Source organism: Nanorana parkeri, unplaced genomic scaffold (assembly GCF_000935625.1).
Source record: "Nanorana parkeri isolate BGI_ZX_2015 unplaced genomic scaffold, ASM93562v1 scaffold1776, whole genome shotgun sequence".
NCBI lineage: Eukaryota > Metazoa > Chordata > Amphibia > Anura > Dicroglossidae > Nanorana > Nanorana parkeri.
Window position 1 is genome coordinate 49784 of NW_017308044.1, and position 22202 is coordinate 71985.

The 22202-nt window shown below is 45.7% G+C and overlaps 2 protein-coding genes across 2 annotated transcripts in view; both read right to left on the reverse strand.

The window, feature by feature from the left end:
• ZFAND2B (zinc finger AN1-type containing 2B) overlaps window positions 1–557 on the reverse strand; it is a 14238-nt gene extending 13681 nt beyond the window's left edge. The window contains exon 1 of the mRNA XM_018571541.1: window positions 509–557. The gene's annotated coding sequence lies outside the window, so the exon portion shown is untranslated. The remainder of the gene's footprint in view (window positions 1–508) is intronic.
• ATG9A (autophagy related 9A) overlaps window positions 1–22202 on the reverse strand; it is a 35546-nt gene that overhangs the window by 4024 nt on the left and 9320 nt on the right. The window contains exons 5-16 of the mRNA XM_018571540.1: window positions 19132–19287; window positions 16368–16509; window positions 14711–15459; window positions 13189–13342; window positions 12542–12721; window positions 11423–11668; window positions 10433–10599; window positions 9699–9795; window positions 9272–9479; window positions 8297–8439; window positions 5706–5827; window positions 2749–2752 (exon numbers count right to left, since the gene is read on the reverse strand). Coding sequence (XP_018427042.1) covers window positions 5822–5827; window positions 8297–8439; window positions 9272–9479; window positions 9699–9795; window positions 10433–10599; window positions 11423–11668; window positions 12542–12721; window positions 13189–13342; window positions 14711–15459; window positions 16368–16509; window positions 19132–19287 — 2248 coding nt within the window. The 3' untranslated portion in view covers window positions 2749–2752; window positions 5706–5821. The remainder of the gene's footprint in view (window positions 1–2748; window positions 2753–5705; window positions 5828–8296; window positions 8440–9271; window positions 9480–9698; window positions 9796–10432; window positions 10600–11422; window positions 11669–12541; window positions 12722–13188; window positions 13343–14710; window positions 15460–16367; window positions 16510–19131; window positions 19288–22202) is intronic.

A 22202-nucleotide genomic window follows, 5' to 3' on the forward strand; every position in this document is an offset into this window, starting at 1 on the left:
ACAAGGGGTGCACCGGTTGCGCTAAACATAAAGCTTGCAGGCTTGCAGTTGCAACCCCTTGACTGCCATGAGATGTTTGGACTCGTCCTCAGCAGTCATAGGGTTAAATAAACCTGTGCTGAGTTTCTGTTGGAGGGTTATGGAATGAACGGAGCTGCCATGGCACAACATGCTGGGACTTGTAGTACATCAGATGCTAGAGAGTCAATAGCTGAGACATCTGCAGGTAATATTATGGTCACCCTCTGTAATTCTTTCTATGATCAAACATTCATGTCCTGGCCTTGTCCAGAAGCAGAACAATGTTCACTGTGGATGGCCAGCTACTGCCCCCCTCTATAAGGCCTCACCCCATATACACAACACACTATATCTATTATAGATAGAGCTCACTATTGACAAACACACACCCCTTTCCCCGTACTGTATCCACAATACCACCCCAATCGCGCCCCCAGCCTCCGGGGTGACCCCCTCATCACACTCCGCTACACCCGCTTACACTCACCAGACCACAGGCTGTAGCTTCACACACCCGGAACTGGCGTCACTTCCGCCCTGTCGCCCCTATAGACCGTGCGCACGCTCTAGCTGGCGAGCACGTCCATAGGCTAGGATTGGCTGTCACTCCAGAATGGGCGGGAGCGGCGGCCATGTTGGTACACCCGCGGCTCTTGGGAGTAATGTTAGGCAACGTGTTTTGACAGCTGAGTCATGTTTTTTGCAAGTGACTTCCTTAGGGGACTGCTGTGCTCTGGTTGTTATTGTTACTAATAATAATAATATTATTAACCCCTTAAGGACAAAGGTCTTTTTTTCATTTTTTGTATACATGTTATAATCCACATTTTAGGCCTGACAATTACTTTAAAACCCCCAAACATTATATATTTTCTGAAAGCCAAGACCCTATAGAATAAAATGGTGGCAGTTGCAAATTTGTATGCTGTATGACATTAACGCGACTTATTATCAAACCCAAAAATTTAGTGACAGATGCACTTAAGTTAGATTTAGTGACCCAAAACACTTTATAAAACCATTTTATTTTATAAAATATAAAAGATGAGGTTGCATTTTTAAAAACCGCGGCAGAACTCAGTACCCTAAAAAGTCCACACGCGATGCTTTAAAAGCCACCACTGGTCACCGGTTTAGCGATACCTGTAAGTATTGGCCCTAGAATTATTGCTCACTCTGGCGTGTGCGGCGATACCTAACATGTGTAGCGCAATCGTTGTTTTTGTACGTAGGCGCACCCGACGCGTGTTTACGTGACGACGCGCTTGCTCGTGGGGGCCTTGAAAACATTTTTAAAAATCATTTTTACATTTAATATTATTTTTTAAACTGTTTTTTTTAACTTTAATTGCTATCACATAGGGTGCTTACAAGCCCCCCATGTGATAGCATATTGACAGTGACAGGTACTCTTTAAGGTAAAACTGGGGGGGTTCAAAAGACCCCCAGTGTCACCTTTACACGCTACATAAGCTATGGAAGTGCTTCAGGTGCCCAGGAATGACAGCCCAGGAACCGGAAGTGATGCAAGAAGCGTCGCTCCCGGTCCCATAGAACGGGGAGGAGATCGGTGAACAGACGTTCGCCTCTCTACTCCCCAGCTTCCTGCCAACACATGAGATGCCGGTCCCAGGCTCGTAGGAGGGGCAACAGAGCCCGGGAAACACAGCAGGGAGGGGCGGTCATTATACTGGATCATAGAAGCGAGTCGCCAGAATCGTTTCTACTGTAAAGTCAGGTTGGAGTCTGTTTAACCCCTTGAGGATTCATGATGGGATTATCCCGTCATGGGTCATGAAGGGGTAAGTAACAAGAGCACAGCAGTCCCCTAAAGAAGTCAATTATTATTTTTTTAATAACAATATTTGTATTATTATGTTTTACTATTATTAATATTGTCAATGATTACAAAATAATGATACTAATCTCTAGTATTGCCCTAAAGAAGTGTTTTCTCTTTTCTGCAGGGAAAAGTCTAAAGGTGGCCATACACCTGCCGATTATCGTACGATAGTTGTGGGTGATCCCGCGATCGCACTGCAGTCATCGGCAAGCCCGCCCCTCAGCGGGACGGGCTTGCGACAATCGCAAGTACGATCTGCCTGTCCAAGATGGGCGGATCGTACGAAATTTGAATGACCTTACAACCATCGCACAACGAAAGTCGTGCAATGGTTGTAAGGTGTATGGGCAGCTTTAAGCTTGCGATCACCTAACGACACTTTTCGTCCGATGATCGAACCGTCGTGCGATTTTCGTACGGCTGCCCCATCCTGCCCCGATTATCGCAAGGTTGGATGAACGGCAATTAGAAGAAAGCACCTGGATGAATTACGGTAATCGACCGCACGCATTTTCGTCCGCGCATGTGCAGTGTAGATCGTACGAATTTTGACGTACGGAAACGCCACCAACCTTGCGATAAATCGTACGATCGACCAAAGTTTTCTAGCCTGCTGGTTAGTCAAAAGTCGATGGATTGTGCAGTATTTGTGGTTGTACACCACCCATCAACCTTACGAGTATCGGACGAAAACGCGAACGCATGCAAATTTCGTCCGATATTCGTAAGGTGTATGGGAACCTTAAAGGAGAACTATGGGGTTAAGGCTTTTCCCAATAGTTCTCCTTAGTGCTCACCCGTCACCCTAGGCTCAGTAGCTGTAGCTCGCGGTATACTGAGACGCCGCAGCTGAAGCGGATCCCGACAATTATGTCTGGATCCACCCAGCTGCGTGAGTGACAGCTGGCTCTGCCTATCTAGAGGCAGAGCCAGCTGTACCCACCCCCTCCGCCGTCCGTTACGCCAGTCAGCGCTGGCGGATCGGAGCGGGGAATCCAGCCCCTCCCCTGTCACGGCAGAGAGCCGTGACAGGATCGAGAGGTGAGCGAACGCCGGTATGTGTTCGCTCACCTCCCGATCTACTGAGCCGACCTGTGACAGTCTCATTGTCACAGGTCGGCTAGAACTATGAGGTGAGTGAAAAGCACTCACCTCATAGTTCTCCTTTAAGCTGCCCATACACTGTAATATTTTCTTTCTTCAACCTGCGGGCTGAACGAAGAAAATATAAGATTCCTCCATCGCCGCTTATGGGCATTGATCGAGGATTCTCCTGCTGTCTTCGTTGTATGTTGACGGAGGCCGTTGTTTGAAGATTTTCTGACCTGCTTCTTCAAATCAGCTGATCGAAGGATGCCGGGCCAAACGGGTGCCGACAGCGGCACTCACTGTGCGCATTTTGGCCGGTTCATCAAGAACTGGCTGAAATTTGCATAGTCTATGGCCAGCTGTAGGGCTAAGCTCCACCAATTGCTACCCCCCTGTCCAATGAGAGCGCCTTTATTGGCCACTGAGCCATTCTTATTGGACACTAGAATGGCAGTATACCAGGCTTAGCCATGAAGTCAGAGAAGACAAAAGGAAAACTATTTTAGAGGGGCACAAAATATGTGTTTCTAGGTAATAAATCTAACACTTCTACTGTCTGTTCTTGGGCAGCAGTTTTACTAGAATGGAGGACGGGTTTACCTTATGATACAAAGCAGCATGAGCAGGATCTTCTTAGTCCTCTTACATGGGTCTGGCCTATACCCCCAACGTGTTTTATCACCCACTCGGCAATTCCATAATGAATAAACCATAAATGTGGTGTATGACATTACACATATTTAATCTTTAATTAGAATTATACAGTAGTACAAAATCTGCCATATACATTTCTATACAAAACAGAGCGCAGCGAGCGGTGTCCCTTGATGGGCGGGTTAGCGGTACATATAGCAATAGATGGTTCACAATGACAGGACAGATCCAACAGAATCACAGGTACCGCCACTGTAACACAAAGAACACCCCTCATCTGCTCATTGCTCCGGGCTTCATTCATCAGAGCGTCCTAAAGCTGACCAAATACGTTACAATCTCTGTACAAGTCTCCCTCAGCAACAGCAATGTAATAGGACAGGGTCGGCAACCTTTTTTACATTCAGTGTCAATTTACAAGTTTGTACACTCCAAATAAAGTTTAAAAAAATGATAATTAAATAGTACTTTGACTTGTTCCAATGCAAATTGGATAGAAGGGAAAATCCTCCGCACACCTTGCAGCAATCCAGGCCTATGTAGACAATGGTGATTGTAGTGATGAACACAGATGGCACCGTGCAGACACAATGTAGGAAGAGGAATCACCAGCACTCAGTAGAATAATCCAACATGTCCATTATCACAAGAGCTCCTGTGATTATGTGACGTATATGTCCAATAAATGGGCATGTTGGATTATTCTACTGAGTGCTGGTGATTCCTCTTCCTACATTGTTCCAATGCTAGGCGCTGCGGCTCACCGCTGTCAGTCAGCAGACAAAAGCCACGTGATAAAACGCTGCAGACATGTGACTATTCTGGGTGCCACTGAAAATGGCTTTGCATGCGCACCGTTGCACATGTGCCTCAGGTTGCTGTCCCCTGTACAACCCGTTCAGTTTCTATCCAGGCAGGTACTTGCAATACACTGTTGTTGGTAAATCTAAAGAAGACCATACAATCTGATTGTATTTTGTAAAGCCGGCTTTAGAGAAGGACGCCATGTGCTGCCTGAGTTCAACTGACACTTTTGTAGGGTAGGTTACAAAAACAGGCAGCTTCTATCTGACAGGTCCTCTTTCACGCAGAATAAAGCTCTGTATTCTTATATTTACCAGAATATTTTTCAGTGCATTATTTCATCATCGTCTCTTAATATGCCAATGGCACCCTGAGGGCCATGTCATGTCCTTGTGACACCCCAGTGGCAGGATCGCTTTGGAGGACACCACAAGGAGTGAAAACACACGCCAAGAGAGCAACGACCTGCTCCTCCAGCCGACGAATTAGGTCCTGCGGGGCTTTAGCCAGCAAGGTGAGCAACGACCAGCTACTGGAACTGGCCAAGTGAGCAAAACATACAAAGCAGGTATGTAAACTCCCTGTCGCTGGCGAATTCTCGTTATGACAGGATTCCCAGTGGGACATGGCCCTAAGGCTCCTGAGCCTTCAAAGGAGAAGTCCAGGGAAACTTAGATAATATTCCCTTTTAGTCCACACACACATTCCTTCAAAAGGTTATAAAATGATGTATTGATAAAATATGGATGCCTACTGACCTGTCACAAATCAGACTTGCAGTGTGAGCACCTGCTTTTTAAGTGGTTGGCTGGAAAGGTGGGTGAGAATACTTAGGTGAGCTATTTGAAGGTAGAGAGAGCTTAGAAGCGCGTCACTGATGTGGTGATATACACAAGCAGAGTACACGTGGGTGGAGCAGTGGCACAGAGTCTTCAGAACGGCAGGCTTTGATTAGTGTTGTCACCGTTCTTGTAGTGAGTTGTAGAAGGAGGTATTGCAATGAGGATGTGCCCAACACCTATGCATTACTCTACCAATGTTTTGTCAGGTAAAAGCGTGCCCAGATATGTGTTTTCACTGTGTACTTACCTGTTTGAGTCTGAGTATTCCTTCACTGGCTCAGGTGACACAGGCTGCCAAAATACGATATACAAAATCCTAACACCATACACAGAAAGGATGTAGACACAAATTAAACAGCAGAGATAGTTGTCTATCCTATTCCTGTACACACAGCTCACACACCTCCTCACAGCCTGCTGTACATCCAGATCAGTCCAGTATCCTAGCATACAAACACATATACACAGTTTAGAACAGAATTTGTCCCCCCGATGTTTCCTGGTCAACAAGAAACTCGCTGTGCCGGGAAAGCTTTGAACATGCCGAATCTTGAGAGACTGCACGGCATCACACCTGCAGAGAAGGAAAATTGTAACAAAAGGATAAAAAAAAAAAGTGAAAAATGGCATTTGTCTCTAATACACAGTGCTTTAGCAAACTAAATATCATTCAGCAAGGGGTGACATCTACTTTAACTTCTGTTAAAGCCGACCTTTGCCCAAGAACAACAAAGACACCTTAAGGCCCGGTTCACACCAGGGCGTTTTGTATCGCGTTCGAACGCTCTGCAAAACGCTCAAACACCGAAATCCCATTATTTCCTATGGGTATGGTTCACACCTGGGCGTATTACAGGCCATATGAACGCGTTACAAAACGTCCTACGCCCAAAGAAGTACAGGAGCTTATTTGGGGCGTTTTTGTCGTGCGTTTCCATTGGGATACAGCCAAGTAGCCCTCGGAAACGCGCGTTTGTCGTGCATTTTTTTTAACAGCAAATTGCGGTAGAAACGCGCGACAAATGCGCATATGCGATACGGCTAGGTGTGAACCCAGCCTTAGAAATGTTTAGTAATAATCTACAAACACATACTTCTAGATAAGTGCCGGCTTTGTATTCTTTGCATTCCTTATTTCTCTTTTCCTCCCTATTCTTCTCACAGCGGCCATTGTTACTAAGGGCAGGTTACTAGCTCTCCCTTTACTCCCTGGAACTCTGGCACATGTGACTAGGACATATGAACATGCACATCATCTCAGGGGAGGAAAATGCCTTTCCCTGAGATCTCGTGAGATTACAGATGAGATTTCCCAGCAATGCTCTGCTGATGACAAGGCAATCCCAGGGTGCATTGCGTTGGCAATCTGAAGTGATTCGCACTTTTAAAGCAGGAAGTGAATGTTCTGCAAGTGTCAATATTTTCACAATCACAGCATTTTACGCCTGACATGTCTATGTTATTATTAATCAGCATACACAGAGGGATGCACTGGTAGAATTAGATTTTAGAATTAGATAACACCTGCTAGCTCCAATTATGCAAATGCAATCAACACCTGGTTGCAACTAACAGATTATGTGGATTGGAGCAACATTCACCATATTTATTCCCAGAGAATGTTTGTACAAGTCATTCTGAATTGAGAAAGCTGGTTGGATGACCATTGAAACGTCTTTAAGAAAAATACAGCCAGTCCAGTTGCCTCGACTTATTATTTACAGATATACCATGACCTGGATGAATGAGAACCTTCACAGACAAAACAATATGAATTCCTATTAGAACACTGCGGTTCTCAATAGCTGGAAGATCACATTACTACCCTATTTCCCTGAAAATAAGACCTTCCCCCAAAATGAAGACCTAGTATCATTTTTGGGAATTGCTAAAATATAAGACCTACCCCGAAAATAAGACCTAGTTGTGACCATTCCCAGGGCCAGTGGTGGCATAAGGGGGAACTTGGATAGCCGTGGGAGAGGCGGGAGAGAATCAGCTGTGCCAACGAAGCCAGCGCTAGAGGAAGCGAGGCGGCAGCGGAGGGAGCAGAGCCTCATAAGCCAATGCCTCCTCTATAGCGCCGGCTCCTGTCACAGGCGGAGTGATACCAAACGCACTCCGCCTGTGAGGAATCCATAGTGAAAGCGCGCTTCGCTCATTCTGGTCACCAAATTGCTCTTGGAAAGGTACGGCGCCCCTGATTGCCCTGATCACCCTATTCTTAACTTTAAAACAAAAAAAGCATGGAAAGCGCTCCACTGAGGTATGGTCAACTATCTTGGTCGTTGGTATATTCGGGGATGGTGTGCATAAACTCCTCAACAAACCGGGAGAGGAACCCGGTGATTCACATTCACAAACACAGTATAAGGAAGAGTGCAACAACCTGAGTAGATACTTATTGGGTATAGCATAACAGTTGTTCAATGGATAAATGCTGCCCAGTCTGCTGTAACTGGCTGGGTCATGAGGGTTAAAAGGTATATGTATAACTTACGGTTAAGCTGTCACAGGGGAGCAAACAGTGTCTCTGCGTGCATATGACAAAGATGGATATACTGCCAATTAGGAAGTCTAGGGTATTCCCAGGGTAACTCCAGCCCGCGTACTCGGCTGGCCTGGCCGAGCCGCGGCACTTGGAGGAAGGGGGGGGAGATGAAGAAAGATCTTGCCCGGCAAAGTGCTGTGTCTCTGTGCGGCGTATGTCGCAAGGGTGGAACGGTCAGACACAGTGGGTGGATCGGTATTCTTAACTTTGTCATTTTGGATTATTTAATTTGAATTTGCATTAACTTTGGATTGTTGTACATAAAAAAAAAATAAGACCTACCCCGAAAATAAGACCTAGTGTGTTTTTTTGGGGAAACACGGTAGTTTCATAGCTGGGACTCCTGCCTTTCAAACCTATTTTACAGATGTGACATCCATGCTACACAGACATAAACAAACAATGACTTTGCTACTCTTCAGAATAATATACACATAGTCCCCTCATGTGGCATTAGAATGTCACATATATGAATCTGAACTTAGACAGTACCTTATGAGTGTGGGGTGGCAGCTCGTCCTCAGAATTCTCCTCTGGAACAGGATCTGGGTGCTTGGCAGCTTGTCCCTCTTCACTCCAACCTCCCATCGGCTGCCTTGCTAAGTTAGAAGGGGCTCTCTGCATGGATCCTAAGTCTGCAGATTTAGAAGAATTCCAGCTTATAACACATTGTTATCAAATAATGTCAGCATTACAACTTTGTAACATCTACGTTGGCTAGGTCTGAAGGCAAATGTAATCGCAGCATCCTGGACTGAAGAGCTAACTAAAAGCACATAAAACATTTTCAAGATTAACAAACATCACACGATGTCCGCACTGGAGTTGGGCTTGAAGGTTTGTCAGCTAGGCTTAGAGATTGTGGAAGGTAGATATTAAAGAAGACATTTTTTTTCTTATTAACCCTTGCAGTGGGAATACCCCTGCACTGCAAGGGTTAAATGCTCGATTGTCTCTAGGTTTAAAAAATACAAAGTTACTGACCCGAGTTCCAAGCTCTTAGACCGATCGTTCTTGTGTCTCCCCCCCTCCGCTGCAGCAGTCTAAGGTCCTGTAAATCATCAGGTCTATACTCTGTGCATAGACGTGAAGACGCTGAGGAAGATTACAATGCTGCAGGGAGGGGGAGACAGGCTGCAGGGAGCGCTGTGACAGATGGCCGGCTCGGAAATTCTGGTAAATATATCTTTGTTATTTTTGTCCCTAGAAACAAACGAGCACTTAACCCTTGCAGTACAGGTTTTCCTGGAGATCTTCTTTAACCCATAATGTTGCAAGAAAGCACTTTTTAAATATTCTTTAAATGGACAACAAAGTCACTCTATGAAATAATGGTAGGATACAAATGACAGCCCCCTAGTTTGCACTTACAAAAACAAGTCAGCTGTGGGGTTGCCATATTCTATTCTGATAGGTTTCTGTTAATAAAAGAGAATCATCCCAGAAGACGCCAAAAGATACTGATACCTGTGCTGGCACTAAACCTGTGAGCACTGATGGGTGGCATCCTGTCTTCCTGCAGCAGTGCTCCAGGGGAGGGGCAGCTAGCAGAGGATGGAATGTTGCAAGCAGGGTTGATCTGTCCATCAACTGGCCCGCTATCGCCACTGTCATCACTCTCCTGTCTGTGCCATATGTGCCGTCCGGATGCCATACGGGTCTGCTGCTGATGTAACTGCCGGAGAAAACAGAACAGGCTAAAAAACATTGCATACAAGCAATGTGCTACCGCCAATTTATCCTGAGAGGTATTGAAGGCCAAAATCTGCACTACATCTGTAAAGCAGAGGTAGCACGTGAAATCAACACACAATTCTGAGATATAGAATACTGATGGTAGGAGATTGATATTGGGATAGGAGGAGCAGGAGGAGAGGTAAGACATAATACTCACCTCATGCATATACAAGGCATGCAGGCTCATTTCCATTGATGCGTATTCAGACAAAGGTCCGCTATTCATGGGACCCTCCCACAAGCTGCTGCCAAACCTGCAAGAAGAACATTTCATTGGAATAAATTCAGGAACATCACAGCAGGGGCGTCCCGAGGCCAGGTGTCACCCGTGTCGCATACCGGGTGACCCCCCGCTGTGTGTCTTCGCGCATGCGCGGTCATCTTATTGATACCTGCCGGCGGCCATCTTGGTGAGAGCCTGACACTGTCGGGCTCTTGGTCTACGACTTTTTAAAGGGGGTGACATCAAAATGATTGTCAGTCATTTTGGTGCCAACCCTCCAATGGTGTCACCCAGGTACGGGCCGCACCCCCCATGTGACGCCACTGCATCACAGTGATTACAACAAAATACACACAGTGTAGGCTTACAAAGAGCAGCAGGCAGTCAGGCCTTTGTTACTTCGGTAATTCATTGGTCAGATCACAGGTCCACAACTGGTTAATTAATTAATTTCAATACCTAGAAAATATCACATTGTTCAGATGTAAATTAAAGAAAGACCCCATTAAAATATGAGCATCTGTCCTAGATATGAACTCTAATTCATGTATTCAAACTTCATGTATGGCTTTCCATCCCAGAACTATAAGAAACACACAAACCATACTGCTAATAACACAGGACAGGTCTTTACACTTCTTTCTTATACATCGTTGTGCTCTCCTCACCCGCTCTGGTTTGGTGCTGTGTGGCAGGACTGCTGTGGAGATAGGGAACGGAGAGCTGAGGCCACCTCAGACACGGCGGAAATGTGCGGAGAACAGATGACATCCGTGCGTGGCGGCAAACCTCCTGGAGACAACCCAGTGAAGGCATTTGCCATAAGGCTGTGTGGCTGAAACAAAATAGTGGAGACAAAAGCTAAAGTTTAAATGGTCCACAGTTTATAGGCAGCCTGCAGTGGGTGGACCTACAGGGTGGCTCTATCCCACAGCTCTGCTCTCTGCACAGGCTACTACCAGCACAGAGATAATGTCAATGCTACTTTTACAAGGTAATAATTGTTTGTAAAGATATTTGGTGCACAAAGTGGATTCATTTTCTTTAAAGGGAAATTCCACTTTGCCAGGCAAATTTGAGAAAATTGAAGTACCCCTACTAATTTGCCCCCTCTCCTCCACTCTCCTCCGGTGCTCTTACCTTTGAACAAATGTTTCCTCACCTTGGCGGCTGCTGGTGTGCTATCCATACACAGTGAAAAGATAGACGCCGGCACTCCAAGGCAAATCCCGTATGTCTATTTATTCACGTACTTGTTGCATATTCAAACACTAAATACAACGTTTCGGGGTCTCACAGGATCCCCTTCATCAAGCAAACAAGTGAATACACACACATACGTACACAGTAGGCAGTAGAACAGCCCTGCGCCCAGTATTTCAAATTCCGCTCGCAAATGGCGAGCACTCATTTGTCACAGTCACCTGACCACGCTGACCAATGAAAAGCTCTTCTCATGTTAACAAACAGCAAGGTCACATGACACAAACCTGATTTGATATGCCCTTCAGTAGCTTGCTATTATCAGTTAATAGGTGTAAACATGGGCATCAAACCAAATTTTGATTTTGTTTTTTGACAAAGCAATGCTGATTTTATTTTAGCGCACGTGTCTAGATCGAACTGGAGAATCAATATAAAAGGAAACATTTACAAACCTCGGAATCAGACTGCAGTGACAACCCCGAGTAGTGCAGTAGCTGTGTCAGACCAGCGGGGTTTTTCGGCGTTGTTCCACCGCTGTCCTTCTGCACTCGCTCCCGCAAATGACTCAGGAAAGCCGAGCACTCCCGAGGTGGCTGCCAGCGTGGGTTAGTTATAGCAAAATGCATGAGAGATAGCTCGGTCTTCCCATCCTCTGCCTGCTGGTACACCGAGGCCTCCGTTTTTCCCGCAGACATCCACTGTGACAAGAAGAAAGACACACATTGTTTACCGGCACACACTCCGACCATCAATATGACAGCAAAGGGGACATTGGCAATGTTTCCTCCTGATTCCCAACAGCACTTTATAGAGGTGATTATGACCATGAAAACCTGATCAAAAATGCAAAAGCTAACCTGCTTGTCAAATATATTTTTGACACCTATTTACAAAGGGTGTCCCACAGGTAGAGAGGTCAGCCAGACAACAAAATGAGGGGCAGGGAGGACTTCAGTGATGGGGGAAAGACAATTAGAACTGTATCCCCGGATCTAATGGCAACAGGAGGATATGCTCACTGTATAAATAAATATATAAATGACCATTAGCAAACTTCAATGGACCCCAAAATTCATAAAGGCGCCCCCTGTGATTACAATAAGTTTAACCTCTATCTATAGATAGGGTTCTTTGCTGCAGATTCCAGCAGATACAATAAAAGGAATATAAAGGGAGAGATCATTTTACAACCAAAATGACATGAAAGGGCCAAAAGGCAGTAGGCCTCAGAGATCTCAGTTTTTCTGTATAGACTCTAATGCGGCTAAAACGCTAATAAAGAATAATCTGCTTTGTTTCTGAACTGCTTTATGTACTTATGTGCGTGCACTCCATGTATTCTACTGAGAGACTGGTTTATATACTTCTAGTGTGTGTGTGTATGTGCGTGCACCCCATGTATTCTACTGAGAGACTAGTTTATATACTTCCACTGTGTGCACACTCCATGTATTCTGCTCAGAGACTAGTTTATATACTTCTACTGTGTGCACACTCCATGTATTCTGCTGAGAGAAGCCTTCCATGGATTCTTACTCCTAACCTATGTCAGTCCCTGATTGCGCACTTACGGCAGGATTGCCATGCTGGCGGACGTCCATTTGTGCAAATGAACAGGTGTCCCCGACGCCCACCACTTCAACTGTGAAGTTTCTGAAGAAGTCAATGATCTCCAATGACTTGGGACGCAGTCTGAATATTAAAACAAGGGGTGTGAGCAGCGGGCTCAGCAGTTCCTCCAGAATGAAGACCTGAAAATAAGAATAAATACAGTCAGTGACCGGCTACTGCTATGCAGTAAACAACTGAGAACAACAACAACAAGAGAACCAGATGCTTTCCCAATGCAGGGTTCACCCATGGGTAAACACCATGACCCTGCACAGAAGTACGTACTGTACTCATTTTCTTTATGCTCCCTTTGCAGCTCTACTTTAAATATCTATTATTGGTATTTATATAGCGCAGACAATTGTACGCAGCGCTTTACACAGCGCACATTCACATCAGTCCCTGCCCCCCAAGGAGCTTACAATCTAAGGTCCCTATCTCACATGCATAATTACGAGGTCCAATATAGACAGGAGCCAATTAACCTTCCAGCCTGTCTTTGGAGTGTGGGAGGAAACTGCAATTACACATTTCATTTCTAACCAATCAGGTAGGCCCTCAAACTACATAATGAAGAGTTCAGTACAGAAGTCAGGATAACACTCACCGCCTTGTACTGGAAAAGCTGTGCAAACTCGTTCCGGGTCTCAGAGCGGTGAGCGCTGCGTTGCCAGTGGTCGGGCATGTAGTGGATATGAGCCAGGATCACCTTTAGGAGCTGCTCTGGGCAGAAGACCATGTGCTCTTCGGGGATAAACGATCTGAAATAAGAATGCCATCATGAGTTAACATGTTGTATGCAAAACAGCTGCTTTGTTTTCAGAGGGCAGCCGCACTAAGTCTATTTAGGCTTGTGCAGCATAAACCATTAAAGCCAAATTGAACCTTACATCTTTATTACTCTGTTGCAGTCAGGCTGCATAGCAGTAAAGGATATGTTCATGTTTTTTTATTTTTTTTTAACAGCGTACATGACAGTGTTGTTTCTTTTTAACATACTGCAGCCTTTGTTAAAATGCCCTACACTGGTTATCCAGTCCTGTAGAAGATGAATATCACCAGCAGTCCAGTAGTAGCATTAACCCTTGTGCTTATTTATTGAAGTGAAACGTCACAAACAAGCTGTAAGGAATACAGGGGACACATCCGTACACTACATGGTTATCCAGTCCAACATGCCCCCTGCACAGTGCTCCAATCAACAATGTTCACTCACCCTGAGCCGCGTTGTTGATTGGAGCACTGAGCAAGGGCACCCACCGGACCGCTGAAGAGCTGGACTGCTGTGCTCTATAGAGTAGGGATCCTAAATGTTGAAACACCCTGTAGGTAGTAGCAGTTAAAGGAGAACTATGAGGTGAGTGATTTCCACTCACCTCATAGTTCTAGCCGACCTGTGACAATGAGACTGTCACAGGTCGGCTCAGTAGATCGGGAGGTGAGCAAACACATACCAGGTTCGCTCACCTCTCGATCCTGTCACGGCTCTCTGCTGTGACAGGGGAGGGGCTGGATTCCCCTCTCCCCGCTCCGATCTGCCAGCGCTGACTGGCGGAACGGACGGGGGATGGGGCGGGTACAGCTGGCTCTGCCTCTAGATAGGCAGAGCCAGCTGTCACGCAGCAGGGCGGATCCCGTCATCTACGTCGGGATCCGCTCCGGCTGCCGCGTCTCAGTATACCTCGAGCCGTAGCTCGCTGTATACTGAGCTTAGGGTAACGGGAGGACGCTAGTTTGTGTCCTCCCGTTACCCTAAGGAGAACTATGGGGAAAAACACTGACCCCATAGTTCTCCTTTAATTCAAATGGACTTGTTCTGTAACCTTTAAGACATTTCACAGCTTATCCAGAACTAAAGAAGTGGCTTGGATGAGCTGCGAAATGTATTTAACAATACAGCACATGTCCAGTTTAATGTCACTGACTACTACTAGCTATACCATGACCTGGATACATTCGCAGAGGCAATGCTTAACGATGCGGCCTACCTGCAATACAGTACAAAAAAATAAAACAGTCAACTGGCTTTAAAATCACCCTCTTCAAGTAGCAGTTCATTTAGCTCCACACCAGAATTCAGCCTGGAAATGTAGTGGCATATGGCTGTGATAGAGCTGAGTGTTACTGACCTGCAGATGGTCACAACGATTCCCAGTAGAGTCACCATGCTCAGTACATGTTCCACAGCAAGTACGTCTTCATCATACACTGTAAGTGCTATAAGCACCGCCAGAACGGAGCCTGCAAGGAATCCCAGGTGTTTGGCAGCCACGGCCAAAAGTGGAGAAAGGAAGCAGTTCATGTACTTACTGGCGGGCTTGTACGCTCGGCTCAGCCTTGCCTGCAGCTGGTGATCCAGTTCATTAAAGTGGCGCAAGTAGCAGCGTCCATACAAAGACCAGCATCGGGCCCCGAGGCTGCCGGGCTCCCGGCGAAGCACCTCCGTGTAGCTGAAGAAGGCGTAGAGGATCTGCCAAACCAATACAAGAGGGCAAAGCAACAGGTTGGCAAGCCCTATCCAGAGAATACGTTGGGACAGCTTCTCTGCCAGCTCCAGGCGTAAGCCTGCACGCTTGTACTCAGGTTTTAAGCTCCACTCATTCTGGAAGAGGCAGCCGGGGCCCCAGAAGAAAATAAGCTGAAAGTTGTACTTGAGGCCCCGGGTGTAGAAGATCGAGTCGCCCAGCAGGGGCATCCTGTGCTGTAGTGGTAGCAGATTCTTATTAATCATAGCCACCATGTAGTTCTTGAAGCGTAGAATTCGATGGGAGACATCTAACTCAGAAAGCTCCTTCTTATGAACGCAGATCTGGTGCTCCTTCTGGATCTGAACAATTCTGCTCTGGACTTCCTCCCAAGTATAATAGGGGAGATCTGTCTGTTAATGGCAGGATTGCATTGTGAGACGAAGTTTGAATTTAAAGGGGAACATACAGAGTATTTTCAAGTCAACACATATTCTGAGTAACTAGTGCAGTGATTGTCACATCTTCATATGCTTGCTTTTCAAGATTTATAGAAGAGACACTAGAAGCAGGGAAAACTATCCATTACCTTTACTCTGCCTAATGGTTTAAAGTGGACTTGAACTCAAAAAGTGAAGGTTTGCCATATAATAGGGAACATCTAGAAATGTTAATAGTACCTATTGCCTTATGTTGTTCCTGAACAATAGCAGTGCACTTTCTCTGCATACAGTTTCAAAGCTTTATATCTGCAGCATGAAAACATCTGAGGCACTGCTACCTCTGGCTGCTGGTCTGAGGAGAGGTGGAGTGAGATTTGGAGATGTCATTTTTCTGCTGCTTAGTGTTCTCACTGCTGGAGAGGAAGGGGTACCTGAGGACCTACAGTGCAATGGTCTCCCTGCTTCATTCATTCATTCATTCTATGCTTCCTTCACCTCTCTTGCTGCTTCTTGATTATTACCCCATCAGTCCTCAGATACCCCAGTGATCAGGTGGGAAAGGGTAGCTCTAATATGAGGGAGCAAAGCCCTGCGCCTCTACCAAAATGGTCACCTCCACGTAGAGACACAGTGCAGAACAAGGCATGGGAAGTCACTAAGTGGAAAAATATTAGCTCCAGGGAGCCTATACTGGTGACTAGTTCTTTGCCCTGTGCCCCTTCTGGGCACTAATTCCACAGTTCAGGTCCTCTTTAACAGCTACGGCTACAAAGGAGTACATTTATTAAAGAGTTTTTATGATTTTCAATGAAGATAAATCAACATAATAAACTGTTTCAGAGATTAGAAAAGGAAAAATAACACTGGCTGGTACGTACCATAGGAATGCGCAGAGCCTGTATGTAGAAGTTATAGATCTCCCAATAGCAGCAGATATTGTATATAAATTTAATGAGTCTATGAACCCAAAAGACACCAGCAATCACCAGGAGAGAGGTGAGAAACCAGTTTTCTTGTATTCTGTGGTGATAAAGAGGAAAAAAAAGTTAATAACTGGGAGTGAGTGTTAAGGAGAAGTGAAATTAGATGAAATCAGGCTTGCATTGGCATTTTTTGTAATGACTGAATGACAGATGGAGGCTCTTAAGTGGACCTCCACCACCTGACACTTTCCCCCTCTTCTTTAGAATGAATACTTTGTGAAGGCTGTACTTTTTTTTAAAGAGTCGAAGCAAGAAAAGTGCAAAGTACATTTATAAAGCATGCAGCACTATAAATATGCTGGACCGACTTGTAAAATAAACCCTGGCTTCCTACTGATGTTGTTAGGGATTGCTTGAACACCAATTGATCTCCCTTCTACACCAGTGCAAGGGGGCAATTTTCCACTAACCACAAATGTTCAGGGACACCCCAGTTTTATTTGGGTTTCTTTTCTGTTATCATTTATTTCATTTCAAGATTATTACTCGAGTATAAGCCGTCCCGAATATAAGCCGAGGTACCTAATTTTAGCAAAAAAAACTGGGAAATTATTTTGCTGCACTGGCGGAACTACCAGGGTCGCTGCATTCGCCTATGCAACCAGGCCCTGGCGCTCCTCCAATTGGGAAGGCCTGGAAAGGAAGAAGATGGCCTGGTCCCAGTAACTGCCGAAGCGAGGAGGCCCTTCATGGTTACACTCCCCCCCTCTCTCTCTCTCTCTCTCTGTGACATCCCTTTGTCTCTGCCTATGACATTCCATTATCTGATTGACATTCCCTCCCTCTGCATGTGCAACAAGCTCCTCGTGACAACACCAGCCTGTCCGCATGCAGTTCACCTGTTCCACTTACTCATCGACGGCGAGCAGAATGCTGGCAGAGGCGTATCTATTAGTGACAGTCTCTCTGTAACAGTCATTCCGTATGCTGCCCCTTGGAGTGTTACCTGCCCCCAGGTGTCCCCTCACCTTCAACGATGACTTTTCACCCAATAACAAAAGGTGTTACAGGGGGTGTACACCATACCCAAATTACTGAGAGGGCACTCACCCACCCGAGATAGAGGGCAAGTAAAGCCCCACTGTGGTGGTTATCCAACCCAGACGGGAGGGATGCTGTGTGGAGAAGGGCTGTTCAACAGGTGCATGGGGTTTGTTATCCAGGTAAGGGGGATCCCAGTGATGAAGAGGGCACAGATAACCCAAGAACCAGCCTATGATTCTGCTATTAAGAAATGGAGTTGACAACTGTATTAAATATTTAGATCTCTCTAGATCTCAGTCTGTCCGTCTGCAGGAAGTTCCGCAAGTCACACACCAATCTGTCAATAGTGCTAATACAAAAGCTCTTGAAAGCGGTTTGTGGTGACGTGAGATGCTGATGAAGGTTGCACAATGTGGCTGTCGGAGTGTTTGGCATATAAGGAGTCAGTTCCTGCCACTGGCGAAACTACCAGGGTCGCAGCGGTCGGATGCGAGACCAGGCCTTGGCGTTCTGCCACTTGGGGAGGCTGGAAAGAAAGAAGAGGGCCCGGCCTCAGTAACTGCTGAGGCACTGACATTGCCTCCCCAGGGGGCCCTTCATAGTTTCTTGCACCAGGGCCCTGAGTTTTCTAGTTACGTGTGTTTTGTTGTATAGAGCAGGAGGGTGTTAAAAAACAATCGGCTCTACACCAGCTATGCCACATATCTAGTCTCTTTAAGGATGCACCGATATATGGGCCGCTGAAACATATCGGCCGAAAATGGCACTTTTAGTATAATGCCGAAAGTGCCATTTTCTGGCCGATACAGCGCTGCATCCGTGTATTCTCTCCTCCCCGCTGGGCGCTGCCCTGTGTCCCAGGGCGGATGAGAGGGGGGGGGCGGGCGGAGGCAAGCTTCCTGTGACAGCGTGTCAGGATGGAGAGCAGTACAAGCAGTGAGAGATCAGTGATCGCTGAGTGTTTGTACATAATTGAGGACAGAGTATGGTTACTATATCCCCAATTATGAATGAATGGGAAGTGATCTACATCACCTCCTGTTCATTCATGATTGTGGTTATAGTAACCATACTCTGTCCTCATGTTATCAATTAACAGGAACACTCAGTATAGAAGATTCTTGTTAATTGATAACAGGGCATACAGAAAAAGAGACTTTGTGTCCTCAATCTCTTTTTCTATTTTAAAAGGGAAATATCAGGGGTCTGTTTAGACCCCTAATATTTCCCCGAAGCCCCTAAAAGTAAAGTAAAAAATAAAAATATTTAATAAAAAAGTTTATAAATAAAAATATAAAAAATTACAAAGTTTATAAATAAAAATAAATAATTAAACATTTTTTGAAAAAATTAAAATAAAAAACATTTTCGGTTTCGGCCTGACATTTTTTTTTATTTCGGTGCATCTCTAATTCTCTTATTTAAACCCTATTGATGACACTAATGTATTATGAGCTGTAGGTAAATTTGTTTTTACAGGACTTCCGCGAGACCTGAAAATTATTTTTAAGGGTTCTTTTTAGGTTCAAAAGGAATGAGAAACACTGGTTTAGAGCATTGTTCCGGAAATGGCCGGTATTAAAACTTTATTAACTTTATGAGGATGACATGGGGAGGCCGAATAATAACTTTATATTAAAAAGATATAGTTATTCTTTTTTAAAGTAACAGATACCGGTCTTTGCAGACTCCCGGCGGAAGGAAGGCGTCAGGCAGCGTCACTTTGTTGTTGTCACTCTGGCTGTGGTTCACCAGCTTGTTTGCGAAGAGAATATCGTAATCCACACAGCTCACCAGGAAGGTTGTGAAACTGACCACAAAGATGAACTGCCTGCATGAGACAAGAAGGGAATGTATAAGGAACACACAGACAAGTGCACTTAGAGTCAGGCAATTCAGAAAGGTCCCAACAGAAGTGATGTTTCTTTCACAAAGGGGAGAAAAGGAAATCTTTATAACACAATGCGGGAGGAAGTGGTATCACCGGCAAAACAAAATAGGTGAAATAACTAAAACAAACAGAGGGGAACAGATACTGGAGCCGTTGCCCATGGCAACCAATCAGCTTCTCTCTTCAGTTCGTCCAGTGAAGATTTGAAAATGAAAGAGAGGAGCTGATTGGTTGCCATGTACAGCTGCTCCAGAATCTGTCTGATCCAGATTTGATAAATTCCCCCTACAGTATTTCTATTAGGCTTGCAAAATTTAGGTGCAAACCCCACAACAAACATTTAAAGTGACATTAGGGGCAAAAGTGCCCCCACCGCCCCACCCCCACGGTGCTAATGTAAGGACTTACCTTAAATCATGCCTCTTAATCCGATCTTCTTCTTCGTTCCTGTAGTTTTTCAGGTGTCCCTCCAGCGCTGGGTGCGGGTCTCCGATCCAGCGCTGACTCCTCTGTCCTCGTCTCATGTCCCACGGGCGCACGCTGCTCCATATACTTTCCTTGTGTCTCTCTTTGTCTCCCGGCCGAACATCTGAACTGCGCATGCGCCCGCCCCGAGACCCTTTGCATCCGCCCAAGAAATTTTCAGATGGTCGGACGGTAGCGCGCGGCGGAGACACAGGTAAGTATTAACCCTTTGAAAAAGTTTTTTTTTTATCGTTTTGCATATATACTGCTTGCTAGCCTAACATATATGCAAAAACATGCAAGGGTTTAATAACCATTTAAAATATTGCAGCTGGTGATCCTGGCAGTGACACACTTTTTATCCCAGGGTAACAATGCACAATCACTGTGAAAAGGGAGCAGAAGAAAGCCTGTGTGTACAACTTATGCTTTACTAAACACTGTCACCACAAACTGCAAAATTCAGTCCGTTATTGCCAACAAGAAAACAATTCTATTGCACAGAAGGAGTAATGCCCTGACAGATGAGGAAGGAGTAATGCCCTGACAGATGAAGAAGGAGTAATGCCCTGACAGATGAGGAAGGAGTAATGCCCTGACAGATGAAGAAGGAGTAATGCCCTGACAGATGAGGAAGGAGTAATGCCCTGACAGATGAAGAAGGAGTAATGCCCTGACAGATGAGGAAGGAGTAATGCCCTGACAGATGAAGAAGGAGTAATGCCCTGACAGATGAGGAAGGAGTAATGCCCTGACAGATGAAGAAGGAGTAATGCCCTGACAGATGAGGAAGGAGTAATGCCCTGACAGATGAAGAAGGAGTAATGCCCTGACAGATGAGGAAGGAGTAATGCCCTGACAGATGAAGAAGGAGTAATGCCCTGACAGATGAGGAAGGAGTAATGCCCTGACAGATGAAGAAGGAGTAATGCCCTGACAGATGAGGAAGGAGTAATGCCCTGACAGATGAAGAAGGAGTAATGCCCTGACAGATGAGGAAGGAGTAATGCCCTGACAGATGAAGAAGGAGTAATGCCCTGACAGATGAGGAAGGAGTAATGCCCTGACAGATGAAGAAGGAGTAATGCCCTGACAGATGAGGAAGGAGTAATGCCCTGACAGATGAAGAAGGAGTAATGCCCTGACAGATGAGGAAGGAGTAATGCCCTGACAGATGAAGAAGGAGTAATGCCCTGACAGATGAGGAAGGAGTAATGCCCTGACAGATGAAGAAGGAGTAATGCCCTGACAGATGAGGAAGGAGTAATGCCCTGACAGATGAAGAAGGAGTAATGCCCTGACAGATGAGGAAGGAGTAATGCCCTGACAGATGAAGAAGGAGTAATGCCCTGACAGATGAGGAAGGAGTAATGCCCTGACAGATGAAGAAGGAGTAATGCCCTGACAGATGAGGAAGGAGTAATGCCCTGACAGATGAAGAAGGAGTAATGCCCTGACAGATGAGGAAGGAGTAATGCCCTGACAGATGAAGAAGGAGTAATGCCCTGACAGATGAGGAAGGAGTAATGCCCTGACAGATGAAGAAGGAGTAATGCCCTGACAGATGAGGAAGGAGTAATGCCCTGACAGATGAAGAAGGAGTAATGCCCTGACAGATGAGGAAGGAGTAATGCCCTGACAGATGAAGAAGGAGTAATGCCCTGACAGATGAGGAAGGAGTAATGCCCTGACAGATGAAGAAGGAGTAATGCCCTGACAGATGAGGAAGGAGTAATGCCCTGACAGATGAAGAAGGAGTAATGCCCTGACAGATGAGGAAGGAGTAATGCCCTGACAGATGAAGAAGGAGTAATGCCCTGACAGATGAGGAAGGAGTAATGCCCTGACAGATGAAGAAGGAGTAATGCCCTGACAGATGAGGAAGGAGTAATGCCCTGACAGATGAAGAAGGAGTAATGCCCTGACAGATGAGGAAGGAGTAATGCCCTGACAGATGAAGAAGGAGTAATGCCCTGACAGATGAGGAAGGAGTAATGCCCTGACAGATGAAGAAGGAGTAATGCCCTGACAGATGAGGAAGGAGTAATGCCCTGACAGATGAAGAAGGAGTAATGCCCTGACAGATGAGGAAGGAGTAATGCCCTGACAGATGAAGAAGGAGTAATGCCCTGACAGATGAGGAAGGAGTAATGCCCTGACAGATGAAGAAGGAGTAATGCCCTGACAGATGAGGAAGGAGTAATGCCCTGACAGATGAGGAAGGAGTAATGCCCCGACAGATGAGGAAGGGGTAATGCCCTGACAGATGAAGAAGGAGTAATGCCCTGACAGATGAGGAAGGAGTAATGCCCTGACAGATGAGGAAGGGGTAATGCCCCGACAGATGAGGAAGGGGTAATGCCCCGACAGATGAGGAAGGGGTAATGCCC